The sequence below is a fragment of the Heterocephalus glaber genome, unplaced genomic scaffold (genome assembly GCF_053883595.1).
Source record: "Heterocephalus glaber isolate CG9 unplaced genomic scaffold, H.glaber_assembly_v1.0 deba00001463, whole genome shotgun sequence".
Lineage (NCBI taxonomy): Eukaryota > Metazoa > Chordata > Mammalia > Rodentia > Bathyergidae > Heterocephalus > Heterocephalus glaber.
In genome coordinates this window covers 8,185,907-8,204,217 of record NW_028258310.1, presented here as the reverse complement: position 1 = coordinate 8,204,217, position 18,311 = coordinate 8,185,907, and the positions used below count along the sequence as shown (strand labels likewise).

The 18,311-nt window shown below is 34.8% G+C and overlaps 1 protein-coding gene across 4 annotated transcripts in view; it reads right to left on the bottom strand.

Annotated features, from left to right (window-relative positions):
- The window catches only part of Adamts19 (ADAM metallopeptidase with thrombospondin type 1 motif 19), a 243,780-nt gene that overhangs the window by 32,094 nt on the left and 193,375 nt on the right, over nucleotides 1-18,311 (bottom strand). For all 4 annotated transcript variants that reach the window (XR_002398180.2, XM_021266237.2, XM_004854439.3 and 1 more), the window contains exons 17-18: nucleotides 12,955-13,112; nucleotides 8,397-8,550 (exon numbers count right to left, since the gene is read on the bottom strand). Coding sequence is in view for 3 of the 4 variants with exons in the window: in XM_021266237.2 (XP_021121896.1) it covers nucleotides 8,397-8,550; nucleotides 12,955-13,112 (312 nt within the window). In the remaining variant the exon portion in view is untranslated. The remainder of the gene's footprint in view (nucleotides 1-8,396; nucleotides 8,551-12,954; nucleotides 13,113-18,311) is intronic.

Sequence of the window (18,311 nt, the reverse complement as noted above, 5' to 3'; positions counted from 1 at the left end):
TAGTAACATAGGTTACAAGATGTTAACTGAGATTTGTTATGAGGAACCATGGCCAGCTTTTAGCATTGCGGGGTTGAAGCCTGTATGTGTGTGAAAACAGCAGGGGTGTTCCTTCCCTACTAGGACTGACAAATAAATAGGCATACGTGTGCACATTGGGTCATTTGGTTGTATGTACACTACCAGTGTTCGTAGTAAATTATAGGCAGGAAGCTTATTTTGGATATATTCAGACCTTTATTCTTGTTGCCTTGAAGGAAGACTCCAAGAGTTCTAGAAATGTTTATTCCTAAATGTTTTTTTTTCTAAGAAAAAATAAGGGGCTCTTACTATCTTTCACAATTTTCAGAAAACTCAATTTTTTACTTTCTATGCTATGATAAAGTTTGGGTATAGGGGCAAAAATAACTATTTGCATGCTTATTTATTTTCTTTACTTGCACATTTCCTTACTATTGATTTAAAAAAATCTAATAAGTGTGTGTTAATTTCTATTACTCTGCAAGTTTTATATGCTAATTTCCTATGAATAAAAAGAGAGATATCTGTGTAAGATTTAACAATATATTTTATGTTTGATGCTATGCAGTAATTAAATCAGCCAACAATTTTAAAGCCAGACAGGTTATGAAGGATTAAGAAAAATTGCAAGTCTTCTGGGTCACAATTGAGTAGCCCATTAGTTTGGTCCCTATGACTGTCATGCAGTGGTGATTAGGGAGCTGAGAGCAACTCGTGCTGGTCATACCAAACATAAAAGGCTAGGCTGGCTCCAGAGAGGTTACTCTGTCACTCAATTAATGGAGAGAGGAAGCTAGATAAAGGAAGGAGGAGAGAAGAGATGTAGAGTGGGAGCTACTTTGAATAATCTTAAATATCTTTAACTTCGAAGAGAGATGGGAAGAGAAAAGGGCATCATCAAATAAAAAGCAAAAGAACAGATATGACTCAGAATCTTTCTTTATTTCCATCACAACAACATTGAGCACAGCCTCTCCAATTTATAGGCCACAAACACAACGGCATCTATATAAAGATATGGATTAACTAACAATTATGTCTGTCACTATGGCATGTTATTGAAACAAGTAGACCTTCAGAGGTAGCATAACATTGGCCAAATCATTCCCTTTCTGAGAAGTCCCAGGGTTCTGGTGGAAGGCAAGAGTCTATGGGAGTTCAGTACCAAGAGCAGAGGGCCAGGCAGGTCACTGACCTTTTCCTTTGTGGGCTCCTTGGGAGCCTGATACTCTGAAGTGTGCATCTTCAGGCTAACAACAGGGAGGGCCTTGAAACAGTTCTCCAACCACAGGTAGAAGTGCCCCTTAGCATGGGTGGAATAGGGAAAATTTATGCCATATAAGCAATTGAATTAGAAAACTGCTCCTCTTTCAAACAGAGGCAGCCTTTCATCAGGGTCCATGGCTTATAAATGGAGCATGACAGGATTGTATTGCCACTCGCCACAAACTTATGCACTAAATGCTTACCTGAAAGAAACTGCTACACCTGCAGAGTCCTAGCCTGACTGATGCAGCTCAGGAAGCCTGATGCTCCCTTGCAAAAGAAAGGCAGGCTTCCACCCCCAGCAAACACAAAGGGGACTTTCCAGGTGACTCCACAGGTCAAAAAAGGCTGGGGTGGCACTGGACTTAATCACAGTAGTGCTCGATAGCTATCAACTTCAAATATTCTTTAAATAAGCTCCAGTGTAGCAAAATTAACTTAGGGCTTTTTTTTAAATACAGGAAATGGATCTCACAAGATAGGAGATACCTAAATGTAAAATATTTGGGACAGATTTTCAGTCAACTTCCTTCTGGTTTCTTATACTTCAGGGACTCCTTTATACATATTAAGTAATATTATGCAAATTGTGTATAATGATACCATATCTTAAGTATAATTTTTATATTAGAATGGATATTACATTTATAAAATATAAAATCTAATTTGAGCTCCTCCTAGTTATAAAATAATCTAACAAAATATAGCTGGCAAATTTAAACAGTGCCACTTTTCCAACTACTGGATAGAAAGAATGAAAAACAGATATAATCAAGAAAGTTTTCAAAGAACATATATGTAACCACAGAATGTGTATTAATTATACTGCATTATTTTATTTTCTCAGACGATACCTAGCCTTAATTATGTTGGCTCATATCCGCCACATATAGCTATTGAAAAAAATAATTTAATATACCAAAAGAGATAAAACCATTCATATCATTTTAGATCTTAGATTAGCAGTGCTTTAATAAAATATGAAGGCATGTAAATATGACTGGGACAATTCTGTTCATATTGTAGCACAGAACATCATAAGTATTTTGGCAATTCGAGAAGCTCAATGTTGTTTTTTAAAATTTCATTGTACAAAACATTAGAATCAGGAAAAATGTATTGCTTAGCTACCGACACATTATGCCTACAGAAATACAACTAAAATCTTAAAGCCATATGAAAATGTTATTTTTTTATATGATATACATATTCTTATGTCCCAGCCAACACAGGAAATTTCCATTCTAGCATCTGATAGCATTATTGACAATGCATCCAATACTCTGGCGCCAAGGGACAAGCAGTGGTGAGGTAACTCGCTTTCCACCTGAACCACTAACCCATGAGAAGCTGCAAGCTGCTAATAGTCTATAACTGCATTCATGGCAATTTACTCCATTGCTAGGTCTAATTAAATGAGTCACAGTCCCTCCGTATTTTTAGATATTTTAGAACCTCAATGAAAGTAAATATTTCCCAAATAAACTTTCAGCTGTTTGAAAATAAAATGACTTATTTCAATGGCTGTTTGCTAAAAGAATAATGGTAGATCCTGTAGCAGACATCTCTGCCTATTAGAAGGCTATAGTTGCATACGTGTCTTGCCCCTCTGTAATTTGGCTGTGTATTATTTCAGGAGTCTGACCAAAGCTTACGTGACCAAATGGGTATGTCAGATAGCAAGCAGAGTTGGGCTAGTATTGCTCCTTTGCCAGTGGCTGCTATGGAGACTTAAATCCTAGTCTATGACACAGCAGGGCTCAGCCGAGTTCACTTCCAGCCAAGGTCAACTGACTCCAACTAAATTCTTCCCCTCTGAATTAACCGTTTGTTCTCTTCAGCAAAAATATGCTTATGCCCTCATTCTACAGTCCTGCCTGCTTGATACTTGTTATCAGCTGGTGTCCCAAGGCCTGCCAAGTTTCCTCCCTTTCCAATTTCCTTATAATGAATAAACACTGGATGTCCTGGAGTTCTTTGTCTTTGCTTCCCAGAGAAGCTAGATTCTCTCAAGTCTCTGTCCTGTGTTTCTTCTAAATCCCACTTTCCTATCTCATGGACATTGTACTGGATTGCAGGAGGCCAGGACCACTGCAGGGTTCTCTGGCAACTCCCATTACCCTTTCCCTATAAGGTACATTTAATTTTTTGCAGATTACCATCAGATTTTGAAGAAATTGTGATGACAGCATATGATAGAGTATATATATATATATATATATAGTTTTTTTTAATTGTTGGAAAAATTTACTTGCCATAACTAGTATTTGTTAGATATTTTTGGATAATATTTCTTTGAAAAGAGACTGTTCACTACCCAGGTCTTATATGTATAATAACTGTCATTAATAAGTTAATACAAATAATGAATTAGTTTGTCTCTATTTTAAAACTCAGTTTGAAGTATTGATGTAAAAGATTACTAAAAATAAAATTCAGCTAGACAATAGATATTTTAAAAATATTTTCCCACTCATTACAGTGAATCTAATAATTTAAAACAGAATTAGAATAATGTCAAACATTGAAATTTTTATATTGCCCAATGACATTTTATTTTCTATTATTAAATGTTCTTGTGAAGTGAAATAATTCTGTTATTATTTCTCTTTTTTTTTGAAGATAAATTTTGCCTGAATCTGTTTCCAATGTTCTGGGCTTTGAAGATATTCTTATTTAACTCATGAATATGCTGAAACATCACAAAGCTTTTTCCAGCTATTAAGATTGACAATATGGAGTTAGAAATGATGCAAGTCTTGAAATCCTGTCCATCTGCTTTATTTATAAACTAAAAAGGAACACATATCCAAATGCCCAGAAATATTCTGGTATTGAAGTGAATGTGTGCCCTGTAAACATAGCCAGGGATAACTGAAGACCATGGGCTATGCGCAGTGGAACAGAATCCTGAGAAAGGTCCACACAAGCACAATCCCTACAGGAGCTGTGTATAATGAAGAGTATTTTATAAAATCAGCCATTGGAAGTGAAAAAGAAAAGACATGTCTGAATTATTATTTTAAAAACTCTAATAGAACAGCCTTTGTATCCAAAGAAAATGTACATTATCTCCAGGGAATGTGCTCTGTTTTGGGGAAAGAAACTACATGAAGCCCCTGCCTCAAGCTGCTACTGAAGGCAGGAATAAATGGGGAAGAAAGAATCTCAGCTCAGGAATCATGGATTCTCATCCTGGCTCTACCCATGTGGACTATAGGATCTTGGAAAGTCCTTCATATCTATGCACTTAACTTTTTGCATATTGATAATTAAGAAATCATGTTTAAGAATATCTGATATTCCCACTGACTCTGAAATGAAAAGAATTCATAGTGTCCATCTATTCTTTAAGGTTTGGAAATTGGCAAAACATACTCTAGGAAGTATTTAATATGACTGGGGGAATTTTTTAACCCTAAACAATTTGCCTTTTCAAACTGAAGACTGAAAAGTTCTATCTATTTGATTAATTCTTATCTATCTTTTATTGTATCACAACTGCAGAAGAAAAATAACTGAGGATAATTTAATTCACTGGGCAAGCATTTTCCTCTCCAGATTTTAAATATAAACAGGTTTTAGTGACTGGTTTTTATTGCTATAAGGTGAACCATAGGCCTCTGGATCACTTTCCTCAACTCCATAGCCCATGGGAAGGGGCTGGTCAGTGGCCTGCAGATCACTATTAGATTTTTCTGGCTTATAATGAAGAGAAATTTGTGTATATTTTCATTGTGATTGTATTTGCTTCTATTTGTGTTTTGTGCAGAGGATGTGAAGCAGAGCCCCAGCATTAGTGAAGAATGAGCAGAAGAGTAAGAGGAATTTGTGCAGATGAGGTGGCCACAGGAGAGGACAGGAGGGGGAACGAACTGAATCACATGGCAATAAGAGCCCACTCCCCTTGCAGCCCCAAAACAAACGCAGTTACGCCCAGAACGTGACTGTCTGGATCAAACCCAGAGGCCTGCAAACGGATGTACCGAAGATTTTGAGAAATGCAAGGAAACTACTTGAAAAAACACAGAAGGCCGCCCTGGCCTTTGGCTTCCCGGACCTGCGCAAAGGCGTGGCCAACATGCTGGAGTTGGAGGGAGCGCGCTGCTGCCCCTTAAGGCGCTCCGGACGCCACCCATGCCGCCCAGCAACAGCACCTCCAAGTTCGCCGCATACGACCATAACATCACTCCTTTGCGCACGGACTTCTCTGGGAGCAGCATGGAGAGAATGTGAACTGACTTAGGGAGTTGTTTTTTAATTTCAACTGAAAAGAACTTCGGGTACATTCATCTTTGCCACAGACACCCAGGGACCTTCCCGAGGTTGCCTCAGAAGCACCACTCGCTGGCTGGAGTGGCTGCTCCAGCGAGGGGCTTCAGGGGGCGAAGGGGGCTGGCTGGTTGAACCCCAGCTTGCTGTCTTGGTGCCTCTAAGCTGTTGCTTCCATTAAGGACTCATCTCAAGAAGCTCGGGTGGCTGAGCACAGAGCTACCATCTTCTTCTTCCTCAGGAAATTGGGACAGGCTCCTGATTCCTGACAGTTTCCCCTGTCCAGGTTGTGTCTCAGTTGTAAGGACATTTTCAAGCTGCTTTGGAGGGGCAGCCCGGGCTGCTTGGGACTTGCTAAGGACAAACCGAATATCACTGAGTTCCAGAATTTTGCTTAGAACTTGGTAAAATATGATAGTAATCTTTGGGATCTTTTGGAGTATCTTGAGATACAAACTTTTAAATAGCAACCACATATATGTAAAACGATTCCTGTTTTTTTTAAAATGAAAATAAAATAATTGATTTTCTATAAGATCAAAAAAAAAGGGGAGAAACATGATCACTGAAATCCTCCTGTGGCAAGCATGACTGAGCTTTTTGTTTTTGAGAAATGCTTTGTTGTGATGGCGCTGTATTCTGGGAGCACAGTGTGTGCTGTGTAATCTCATCTTTCCCTGGCCCTGGGCTGCCTTTGCCCCGGTGGCCCCAGAGTGCAAAGTGCTGTGGGTATCAGGCCCAAACCCCAAAGATCTGGGCGCTCTGGTAAAGGCTGCTCCTCCCAACTCCTGCATTTCTGAATGTTTCCACACCTTCCTGCTCTCTTCTGAGGCCACTGCTTCTTGGTTTCTCTGCAGATCTCCACTAAGGTCAGCATTTTGTTGTTCAGGCCCAGTACCTTTGGACCTAGATGCAGTGTGGGTTTCCACGTTCCTCACTGTTACTACCAAACCCTTCTACTTTCTTCTTTGTAAACCTCCAGTTTGGGGTCAGACTAGGTAACGTATTACCCTTCTTGGAGTTAAAAACCAGTCCCTGGGCCACTCTCACTCTTTCCTTTCAGATTTTGGTTCTGAAAAAAAAATATATATATATATTTTTTTAACCCTGTGCTGACCCTGGAACAATTCTTAGAATTACAAATTATTAGTGAATGATTGTCCCCCCACCAGCTCTTCTCAGTTCTTGGCCCTCTTCCCAATAATTGTGCTTTTTTATTTTAGTTTTGTCAGTAATTCCCATGGTCTTATTAAGAGTCATAGTAACTGCAATATAATCTCGGTTTTATTTTCTTCTATCTCCTAAATTTTCAGTCCATTAGTACTATGAGTCTAGCAATTCTTTACCGCCACCAGAGCCTTTCAAACCTATTCCCTTTTAACCATATTTTAAGCACATCCTATCTTTATTTTTCTTCTCTTACAACTTACTTTTTTGTTCATCATTTTCAACTTGTTACATACAATCTCAGGACAATCATTTACTCCTCTCTTATTTTATATACTCAGAAAGTCCCAGCCACACTCCAATAGAGCACTCACATGCTCTCCATGGCCAGAGAGTAGCATACTGTCATGAACATTGCTGTCACACTAAATTCAGCACCATCGCCTTCATGTAGACCATTAGTACCACAACACAAGCAAGCTAATGTACCAATTCTATTCATGCTTTCATTCTCTAAGTGACCTCTTCACATTCTCTTTTCAAAACTCCAATAGCTCCTTTCTACCCTCACTCTCAAGAAGGTGCACACCAGGAGGAGAGTACCACTTTGAGCTCCCACCACTCATCTTTTCTCCTGTTACTTGGGATGTGTTGTCCATAGTTCTGTCTAAGTTGACTTCCCCATCTCATTTCACCTGGATATTGTTCCAGAATTTTTTTTATTGTATTATAAGTTTCTGTTCTATTCTAGAAAATACACACTGAGAAGCAGTGATATACACTTTCTCTTCTTACAAACAAAAACAAGCTCCTGTGATATATATTTCCCTCTGAGTACAGCCATATTTTCTGCTTTCTCCTTTCAGCAACATTTCATGAGTAAAACAGAGTTCCTTCCTCTAATCATTCCTGTATTTTCTCTTAAATTCATTCCTCTTAGTCTTTTAAGTCAAACATGTCATTAAAATTAATTTTTACAGAGACAGCACTGAATTTCATGTTCCAAATATAGCACATTTTTAATATATTCACTATATATTTAAATTCAATAGTTAATTCTTAGTCTGCATTATTTACTTAGTAATTTTTGGTACACATGATTATTCTTACCTTTTTTTCAATTTTTATTTTTTATTAGTACATGTTTGCAGTACATAATGATTATATTCTTTGTGCAGAGTTGGTATATGTACATAAAACATCCTAATTCTTTTTTCATGTTTAGCTTAAGTATGCACACAATATAGAGACAAACTCCAACCTGCTCCATCAAAGCACCCTTACATTTCAATTACAATTCATGTCTACAATCCTCCTGGGAACTGAAATTAAAACTTTTTAAGATTTAATAGAAGAAATGCATTGCACACATATTATATTATAACCTAAATAGTATGTAGGAAACTTGATGTATTATAAACAAATACATTGATATTTATACAATTCAATGAGTAGTCATGTTAGATAAGTATATAATAGCTCTAAGTACCTTTTTTCAGTTTAAGTTAGGGTTTGCCACAAAGTAGTTTGAATGTTTAATCAATAAATATGTCATGAAAATTTTTCTTTATAGACTTTGGAATTGCAGATTGAGGATTTGGGATCTGCCTTAATTATCAATGGTTAATGAGAAAACAACTGCTGCTTTGGAGAGAAATATTTTAAGTCACCTCCTCCACACGTGGCATCACAGTCTTCCCAGCCTGTGTGTGTCCACATAAATAGAGGCTCAGGTGCTTTTGAGCTTTGATTCTCTGGAAGAGGATCCAATGGGACAGTGTATTCATAGTGAAGGCCATAATTTTCATCTTGAAACAGAAGCACCTATATAAAGACAAATAAGGAAGAGGATTCAAACTATTGGACATTCAATGTGAAGTATAATATCAAGAATATTGATACTGTAAAATGCTTATTTCATGGTGAACATTCTCTCTTTAATGCATAGTGGAAATGTGACAGCACTCTTAACTGTTAAAATTGTCATACTTTTGAAAATATTGGAGCTCAACACTTACCTGTGAGTAAAAGACAAGAAAAAAAGCTCATTTGAATACCTGATCATTTTCTTTCAATTTATGGACTGGACAATTTCCTTAAGCACAGAACATGTATGAAAACTCTAGAGGGGGTTGAGGGAATGGTGGTAGAGATGAGTGTCCTAATATTAAGCTATGACTTACTGTATAATGTCATCTGTGGTCTTTCCACCCATATAAAAAGAAAAGACAGAGAGGAAGTTTCTGAGATAACAGAGAAGGAGGATGAAACACTGCAGGAATCATGTGCTCTGTAAGGAAAGAGAACTTCCAAGCCAACTGGAGGATAAGAATTTTATTCCATGTATGCGTACAGTAACTTTAAATTTTGGCAACTGATTTTCCATTTGTAATGTAGAAGTTTTCCTTTGAAAATAAATGTATGTTGAAATAAAGGCTTAAATAAATATTAATAATTGTACAGTTATATACACATAAACAGTTGCATAAACCATAATGGATGTACAGGAATGTTTGAATTCTGGGATACACTAAACACAACCATAGGCAAGAACCAAGTATGTTTTCTTCTCTATCAGTCTCCAGTGACAAGGTCACAATTGAATCATAATGGATGCTTACAATGATTTAGTGAATATACATAGATACATATGTATCTATGTGTATATTTTTAAATGAAATAAAGAATAGAAATATGTTTCTTTATAAATTCACTTTTAGAAAATATAATGAATGACCACATGAAAAACACCAATTCTATTTTCCTGATGCTTTATCTGTAGAAGCAATCTATATAATAAAAACTTGAGGCATTTTTAGGTACATAAATACACGTCAAGACCATTATCTTAAGTAAAATGAATCAGGAAAACAAGTTTAAATATTGCATTACTTCACTTGTGTAAGAAATCCAAAATATAAATATGGAGTGGGATGGGGGAGAGATATTAGGAAGCAGAAAGATCTTGTTCAAGTGGGAAGGGGGTAAGAGATGGGGGAGAGGAGAGGCAGAAGCAAAAAAGGATTTAAAGAAAAAAGAATTGAGAGAAAATAGGGAAATAGAGCTTTTGTAAATGTGGAGGGGAAGAAGAGTTGGAGGGAGAAGAAAGCAAGGGAGAAGCAATTAAGATGTGCTATGTACATGTGCATATATCCCACAGTGGACAGAATCATTATGTATTGGAAACATGGGCTTAAAAACATAAAATAGGGAAAAAATAAAATGTGACGTCAAAGACATATATAACTACATTTTTAATGATTTCTAAATTTTAGGAAACTTTGTTCAATATTTAAGCTGGGTCTAGGTAGCTATAATAACAGGTAATTCTGAGTTAACACTCCATGGGAGAAATTTAAATGAGTCCAAGATTAAGGTTCAAAATATATTTTCTTTACTTCTTTTCCTCAAGGTTTTGTTCAATATATCAATAGAGACATTTTAATGTGTAGAATGGGAAACTAGTGTGTCACCTTTATGAAACACATATCAATAGGAAAATAAAGAGTTTTTTTGGCTTAAATATTTCATTTGATGTTGTTGGTTACTTTTTTTAGCCTAATAAGTTTAAAGAGAAAGAACTTACATGAGTTTTTTCAAAAATCACTTATCTTGTTTATAGTTATAACCAGATTATTACCTAATTTTTAAATTAATGAAATGAACATTAAAATGACAGCTATACACCAGCCTATTTACTTACGTGAAAACATGTCTATTTTTCCTTAAAACACTACCTTTTCATTGATAGAACTTTAGATTGTCCTTGGATATCTAATGCCACTTAAAATAGCAACACTGGCCACAAAACTGTTAGCTATTTCTTAAACCATCTGAATTTGGCAGTGTTCCGTGCAGAAAGGAAAGTGTGACCATGTTGCCGTGGAGGACACATACTGAAGCATGGCAGTGGCAGGTATTGCCTTTCAGAAATCAGGATCTCCTTTCGATCTGTAACAGTCATTACAGAAAAGTATCTCAGAAGGGCAGTTTCCCTTCAATTATGGAATAAATAAAGGTCACATAGATACCTTCTTTTAGACATAGTTCACTGACTTAACTTATACTTCATGGTTCCAGGAAAATCCTTGATAATTACCAATCAGATCAAGGATTCTGTAGTAAGAAAACTCCTTCCTCCTGACACTGAAGTTTCACATACACTGTTTTAAGATTTTTAAATATGTAGAGGCTCAGTACAAGAGCCGAAGCCTTGTTCCATAAGAAAGAAAAAAATGTATGTTATACTTACATAAGTAAACATAATGGCATTTTTCTAAAACCCAGTCATTAAAAATATGTTTGTTATTGATATATTGATGTTATTGAATGTGACCTAATTATAGAAGGAACTAGATATTGCTCACATGATATTAATAATTTTTTCCTCTTCCTCTAGATGTAACAGGGCACAGGGTTTTTTTTCAGTTTTTCAACTGAAATTATGTGAAAGAATCCAAAGGACTTGTAAAGAGATGCATAAAATAATTTTCAGTTTGGTATAAAAAAATCTAAGCTTTATACAAGAATGATAGGACCTAAGAGTGACCTTTTATTGATCTCTAAATAATTTACTGGGCAATACTATGCACATTGCTTAACTTTTCTCATCTGTGGTTCTTTTCAGTCTGTAATAATAAGATATATGATATAAAGTTCTTGTGAGGATTAAATGCTGTAATAAATGTAATGCTCTTTTGGCCAGTAATTCTCAGTGTTCAGTGAATGGTGGATATTAAGATTAGAACAGAAGGGAACCACACCACTCACACTGCTCCCTTTACTCCTTTTGGTGAAATATATAGATTTCAATTTCATAAAATCTCGTAAATTCAGATTGTGGTCCATGGACCAGCAGTAGTGGCATCTGTAGAAGCTGATTAGAAATTCAAATGTCAGATCCTGGCTTCAACTAAATGAATCAGCATATGCTTTTCAACAAGAAACCCAGGAAATTTGCAGGCTCATTAAAGCAGAAGAAGCAAATGGATCAATATGTGACTTGAACCTCTACCTCCTACACCAGCAACAGAGATATTTCCAATTGAAGACAAAGTCAACTTAAATTGCATGGACATACTAAATAATATGGATGATCACATTCAAATAAAGACAACTAATTGTGTTTTACACTAGTATCATGTGTAGAAATTAGAATGTTTTGAGGTGCTTGAAGTTTAGACTTGCTTTTGCCACTAGAATAGAAAACCCAAGTTAGATGTGTAGTTAGGCCTCTGCACGATGATTGAAGTTCAAAGGGGATCATGGGTTTGCCACCAGCCTAGACAAAATCCCGTTGTTCTAATTTTCTCCAAACACTTCTGACTCACATTTATTTTTTTACCATGGTAAAAATGTTATCCCAAATATTCAAATTTCCATAATTCTTTACAGAAATCCATTAAGCTGGTGAAAAAATATAACAGAATCACTGGGAGGGCTGTTAGATATATTTACCAAATTCTTTGCCTTGGGCAAAACAACAACTCATCAAAGGCATTTTATAGAGACTCAGATGTGGTCATTCAATGTAGATACAAAATATTATTATTTTGCCATATTATAGCACTATTTTTATGGACATCCACTTTAGTTAGTAAATGAATAATTTATGAAAAATTGATTCCTTATTCCTTGGTAATACACTTCTATTTTAATTCTGTGAATTCCCTATAACATACTGTTCCACTTGTAACAGTTATTATTTTTAGAAATCATGGGTTAAAGTACATTTTAAATGTCTCTAAAAGGTCAATTCTTAAATAATTTGGAATGCCTATCTGAAAATTTGAATTTAGAAAAAATATTAGAGAAAACATAGTAGGAATATCTTTGCCATAAAAAATGATGAAGCTGAAAGTGTAAATAAGGATTAAAATGATTAAAATGAATAACTGATAATTTGAAATAGGAAGAAAAGGTCCAATGGGGTAGGGGAAGTGGGAAGGGAAGGGAAAGGGAAAGAAGGAAAAGGAAAGATTATGAGAAAAGGAAAAAATGGAAACAAAGTCTTCGTAAATAGGGAAGGGTGGAGAGGGTGAAGGGAGGACAGGGAATGAGGAAAAATTAAGAACCAAGATACATCATGTACAAGTACAAGTACCCAATGATAAATGTAAATGTATTGTATACCTAAAATGTTCCAATAAAAGAATTTGAGCAAAACAAAAAAAATAGCTAGTAAAACAAAAAATTATGAAGCAATGTTAGCAATTCTTTTCCTCATACCAGGAGGTGTAAAGGTGTTGTAGTGGGACCCTTGGCAGAGATCTTCTCCCAGAGGCCTCGTCTTACATAATGGACCGTAGTTCCAGCTAAACTGAATGCACCGGAGTGTTCGATCTTCCAGTCACTGTTAATAGAGTGTTTGCCAGCATCTCGCAGAGCTGGAAATGTTAAAAAATTATACTATTAACAACTCAGCATTATTAATCAATATCTACTTATTATCACTTTAAAAGTATTCCATTTATTTCTAAACCAATGGTTCAACACATCCTGATATAAACCACAATCATGGCATATGCCACAGGCTTGCCTTTTCTGAAGCTGTTCACACCTACTCGGCCACATTATCTGCCTTCCTACACTCTATGCACATTATTCTGGCCCTTCTTCAATTATTCTTTAACAGTATTATGTTAAGCCATCTGCAGAGATCTCCTCTGGACAGTAATTCCATGAACATCGTAAAGGCTAGCACTACCACTTATACATTCTCTGTGTCCACTACAGCCACCTAGAGAAGTGCGTGATTAAGGAAGTGTTACTAAACAGCCTGGTAGCTAACAGATCAAAATGCAGGGAGATAAGTATTACAAAAAAAGATAATACTTTGATTCTAAAAATAGAGCCTTTTGCTATCTATACTATCTGTAATTTTCTTTAAAAAGAATGAAAAGTAAGTGCTACTTTCTACTGATAAACAGCCATTGTTTCTATGAGCTTTCACAGAATAACTTTGTTTACATAAAATTTTCTCTTTCTTTGCTGATCTTATTTCTGCTACTATTGAAACATGATTTATAACATGAAAATGAGGTGTCATGGCTACCAATTTAAAGATTCTTTCTAATTTTATTCCAAAGATTTTAGTTTTTCATTTAAAATTTTGGACACATATAATTTTATTGTCTTTCTACAGAACATACACACTTATATTAAAACATTTGAAAACCTAGGCCAATAACATCACTAATCATTATTTAAACTAATTTGCATTTATTGGATGTTTGAGTGTTTCAACTTTTACATGATGTAGATAATGCTTAGATAAGTATATTGTATTCTAGTTATATGTATGTCTCAATATTTCTCTTGGATACATTTCCAGGTTTGTTATTATAGAAGCAAAGAAATAGAACATTTAAAGACTTTGAAAAATGGCTTAAAATTGATTTTCATAAAGATTGTATCAATTTCTATGCCAACATCAGTGAATGAGAGTGCCCATGTCTGAAAACTTACTTGGAACTTCCTGTAATGTAAAATTTAATCATACCTGACCTACTACTTATTGAGTAGAAAGCATAACTCAGGCAATACAATATTTTAGATTCCTCAAAGAATGAAAAACATACATATGTTCTCTGGACTCACAAAGTTTATAACCTAATTAAAGAACCAGACATTTAACAAGTTATACAAGTAACTAATTTTTAAAATTTTATTTTTATTAGTACATATTTGTAGTACCTAATGTTTACATTTCTCGTATGGAGCTGTTACATGTACATAACACATCTTAATTCCTTTTTTCATCCCCTTTCCCTTCTCTCTATCTTTTGATTCCCTTACCATTTGAGAAAGATCTATCACCCAGTTTCTTATTATCATCTTTAATTTTCTCTTTTTTTGGTAATTTGGGATTCTCATATAAGAGAAAATATATTATATTTAAGCTTGTGTGTCTACTCTTTTTCTCTTAACATATAGTCTCAAGGTACATCTATTTTCCTACAAATGCCTCAAATTTATCTTTCTTTATGGCAGAGTAGTACTCCATTGTGATAAATACCACTTTTTCTTTATCCATTCATCTGCCTATCAACAGATGAATGGATATAAGTAACTAATTTGTGACATGCTGACACTGGTGTGAAGAAAGTCAAGAAAGGCTTGTCCGAGGGATATTGTTTATTGAGAGAATCAGTTTGAAGGAATAAAGGAAGTAGAGAAAAAAATATTTAAGGCTGAGTGAGAGAACTATAAGTGGGAGCATCTTAAAGCTCAATGCAGCTTGATCTGGGCTAGAAAGACAAGTGTGCCTGAAGCCAGGCATAGGAAAGCAGATCACAAGCAGAAGAGGCTGGAGAGTAAGGGATAAGGAAACTTTCTAGCAAAAAATATAAAACTTGAATAAAGGAATTTTTAAAATGTTACAAGGAAAATGGACTTGTGCAGAGTAAATTTGGGCAGAGAAGATGGGTTGTGACACAATTGAGAGTAATGGAGGCTTGAATGGAGGCAGTATACAGAACAATAGCAAGATGAATTCAGGGTAAAATTGACAGACTATGGTGATGACATGATTGTCAGCTGTCCTGTAGGGTGCCAGGGTGCCAGGATGAGAAAAGGGGTGTAGTATAATGGCCAATAATGAGGTAATGGCAAATAAAAAGCTATCAAGAGAATATGATTATGGAGAAATACTAGGAGCTCAGGTTTGAAAAATCTAGCTTTTCCTTTTTTAAGAGTTTCTTACTTTATTACTATTGAAGTTGAAGATTTTTTTTCATTTCCTACTCAGTTACTTGTATTTCTTTTTATTTACCTGTTATTTCTAGTCCACCAAAAGATTTTTCTGGTGCTTGTATTCCGATTAATACAAGCAAAATGTTAATGAAATTATTGAAACTTACCTTGTCATTCTTAACTTCTATCAAATAATTTGTAAAATCTAAAATTATGTATTAAATATCAAACAATTAATATTAAAATATTAAACAACTAAATATTAAATAGATATACATTTTATGATTTGTAAAAATATACATATATTAATAATTTAAAATTTTAATTTGAAGAGCAAATACAGTTAGAAAACTCAACATTTTTCAATTAGCTATTACCATGTACAAATGGATAAACTTTAAACAATGTTAAAAATGCTGTTGATAAAAAATTGATGATTTTTACCTAAAACATAAAGAATTTCCATTTATTTCCCTAGAGCTTATTAAATATTTTGAGAAATCTTTTTGGCCTACATTTATACAACCTCCCCACTCCAGTATTTTAACACATTTTCAGGGTAAAATTATAAAGGAATATTTCCTGAAGATCTCTAATAAAAATGCTTGAAATACCCTCTTGAGAGGGTTGCTAAAATATGATATTTAGACTCAATTCATATTTTTGGTTCATCTTGTGGAAAATGACACATACACATATACATGCAAATCCACATCGACTTAATAGGAACCTAACATTAAGATTCACTAGTTTGGGTATGTGATGTTTCTTTGTTTTTAGTTTTGTTTTTAAATGATGATGTTTAAACGTGTGTTTTCAGGGATCTTGCTTCTGGCCCTGACTGAATGAACTGGAAATATCCTATCTCTCTCACCAGAAACAAATAGACAATATATTCAACAACTCTTCTCAACATTAGATAATTGTCAACTAATGGATGGAGAACACATGATATGATCTGTAAAACTGCAAGGGTTCTGGCTTGAAAAATTTGCCAGACCCCTCACTGGGAGGTTGAACCTCAGTGGAGCATAGATGATGAGGGCTTTAGCGAGATGAGGACCCAGAGAAATGGAGTCAAATTGGCTAAGGAAACTGGCATCTGTTTTATGCAGTACTGGGGAAGAGTGAGCTACACAAAAAAAGACTTCCACCATTCAGAGGTGTTCTTTGAAACTGTGGGGTAAAATTTAGCCCAACAAGCAGGATATGTCTCCTGTAAGCCAGGGAAAAACCCAACTACCTGGGCCTCTAAACTTTACAACACCTAGAGCTCAAGTAGGAATAGAAGACACATGAGTTCTATGTAACCAGAATGGTGAGATATTCTGAGTACACAGTAAAGAACCCAGAAAGGTCATATATAAGAATTAAGCCTGAACTAATCTTAAAAGTTATTTTAGGTCCACTTTAATGAAACTTTAATAAGGGTTTAATAAATCTAGCTAATTTAAAAATAACTGCTCAGCAAAATGAAATGCAATACTCAATAATACAGAACAAAACAATGTGGCCATTTGGTCATGTTATATTAACCATGTCTGGAATCCAGTCAAAAATTATTAGAGAGGTGGAAGTGGAGTTACAGGCTTATAATACCAATACTTGGGAAGCCGGCATCGGAGGATCACAACTTTGAGGTTATCCTGGGCTATGTATCAAGTTCAAAGCTAGCTTTGAAAACATAGCAAGACTTTGTCTCAAAAAACAAAAACAAAAACAAAAACAAAAAACTCCTAAAAATCTCTAGATATGCAAAAAAGTTAGAAAATGTGACCTATCATAATCAGGGGGAAATTACTCAATAAAATGAGATTCAGGAATAATAGAGATGATGAAACTAGCAGATCCAGCCTTAGAACACCTATTATAAATATGATTGATGTGCACAGAAATTTTAAAAAATGTAATGCTGAAGAGTAACATAAACTATGAAAATAAGCAAATTAAATTCTTCAGAATAGAAAAATAAAATATCTATAAGAATAAACTCACTGGTGAGTTTAAGAGGATATTGGATATTGTAAAAGGAGTCAGTGAACTTAAATACAATCTATTTGAACTGCAGAGGAGAAAAAAATTAAAAGAAAAAAAAAAAACAGAGCAACAGTGACTCACAAGAAATACATGCTAGACTCACCTATGTGTAACTGGAATGTCAGAAAAGGGAGTGAGGTCATACTAATTATTTGCAGACATGGTGCTCAAAAATATTCTAAATCTGGTAGAAAGCATATACATAGAATTGAAAAAGTATGAAGAAACCATGTAGAAAACATATAAAGGCAGCCATACAAAGCTCATGATAATAAGAAAAAATTGTTTAAAATGGTTAGAGAGAAACAGACACATTATAAACAAGGACAAAAAGACTCAAGAATTTACTGGGCATACCATCAGAACTAGTACCATCAGAACTAGTCCAAGTCAGAAGACAATGAAATACTACATTAATAATGAAAAAAATAAAACAACATGAAAACAAACAAACATACAAATAAAATCTAGAATTTTACATCCAATGAAAATATCCTTTAGACCCACAGACAAAATAAATATATTTCAGACAAACAAAACCTGAGCAAGTTATTGTTATCAGACTTACTGTAGCAAAATTGTTAAAGAACATTTTTCATGCTACAAGCAAATGGCTTCAGATGGGAATATGCCTGTGTGAAAGAAGGATGTTGATACTAATAAATGTATTAAAACTTGAAACAGTCACTCATTAATATTAATATCATACAGATTGAGCTTCACAATAAGGACTAGTTCCAATGATAAAAAGGGACATTTAAAATATCATTTACATTGCAAGTAATTTAAAATTAAAATGAGAGAAAATTTATTAAGGAAACCTAATAGTCTTAAATATATGCTAAGCCATCAAA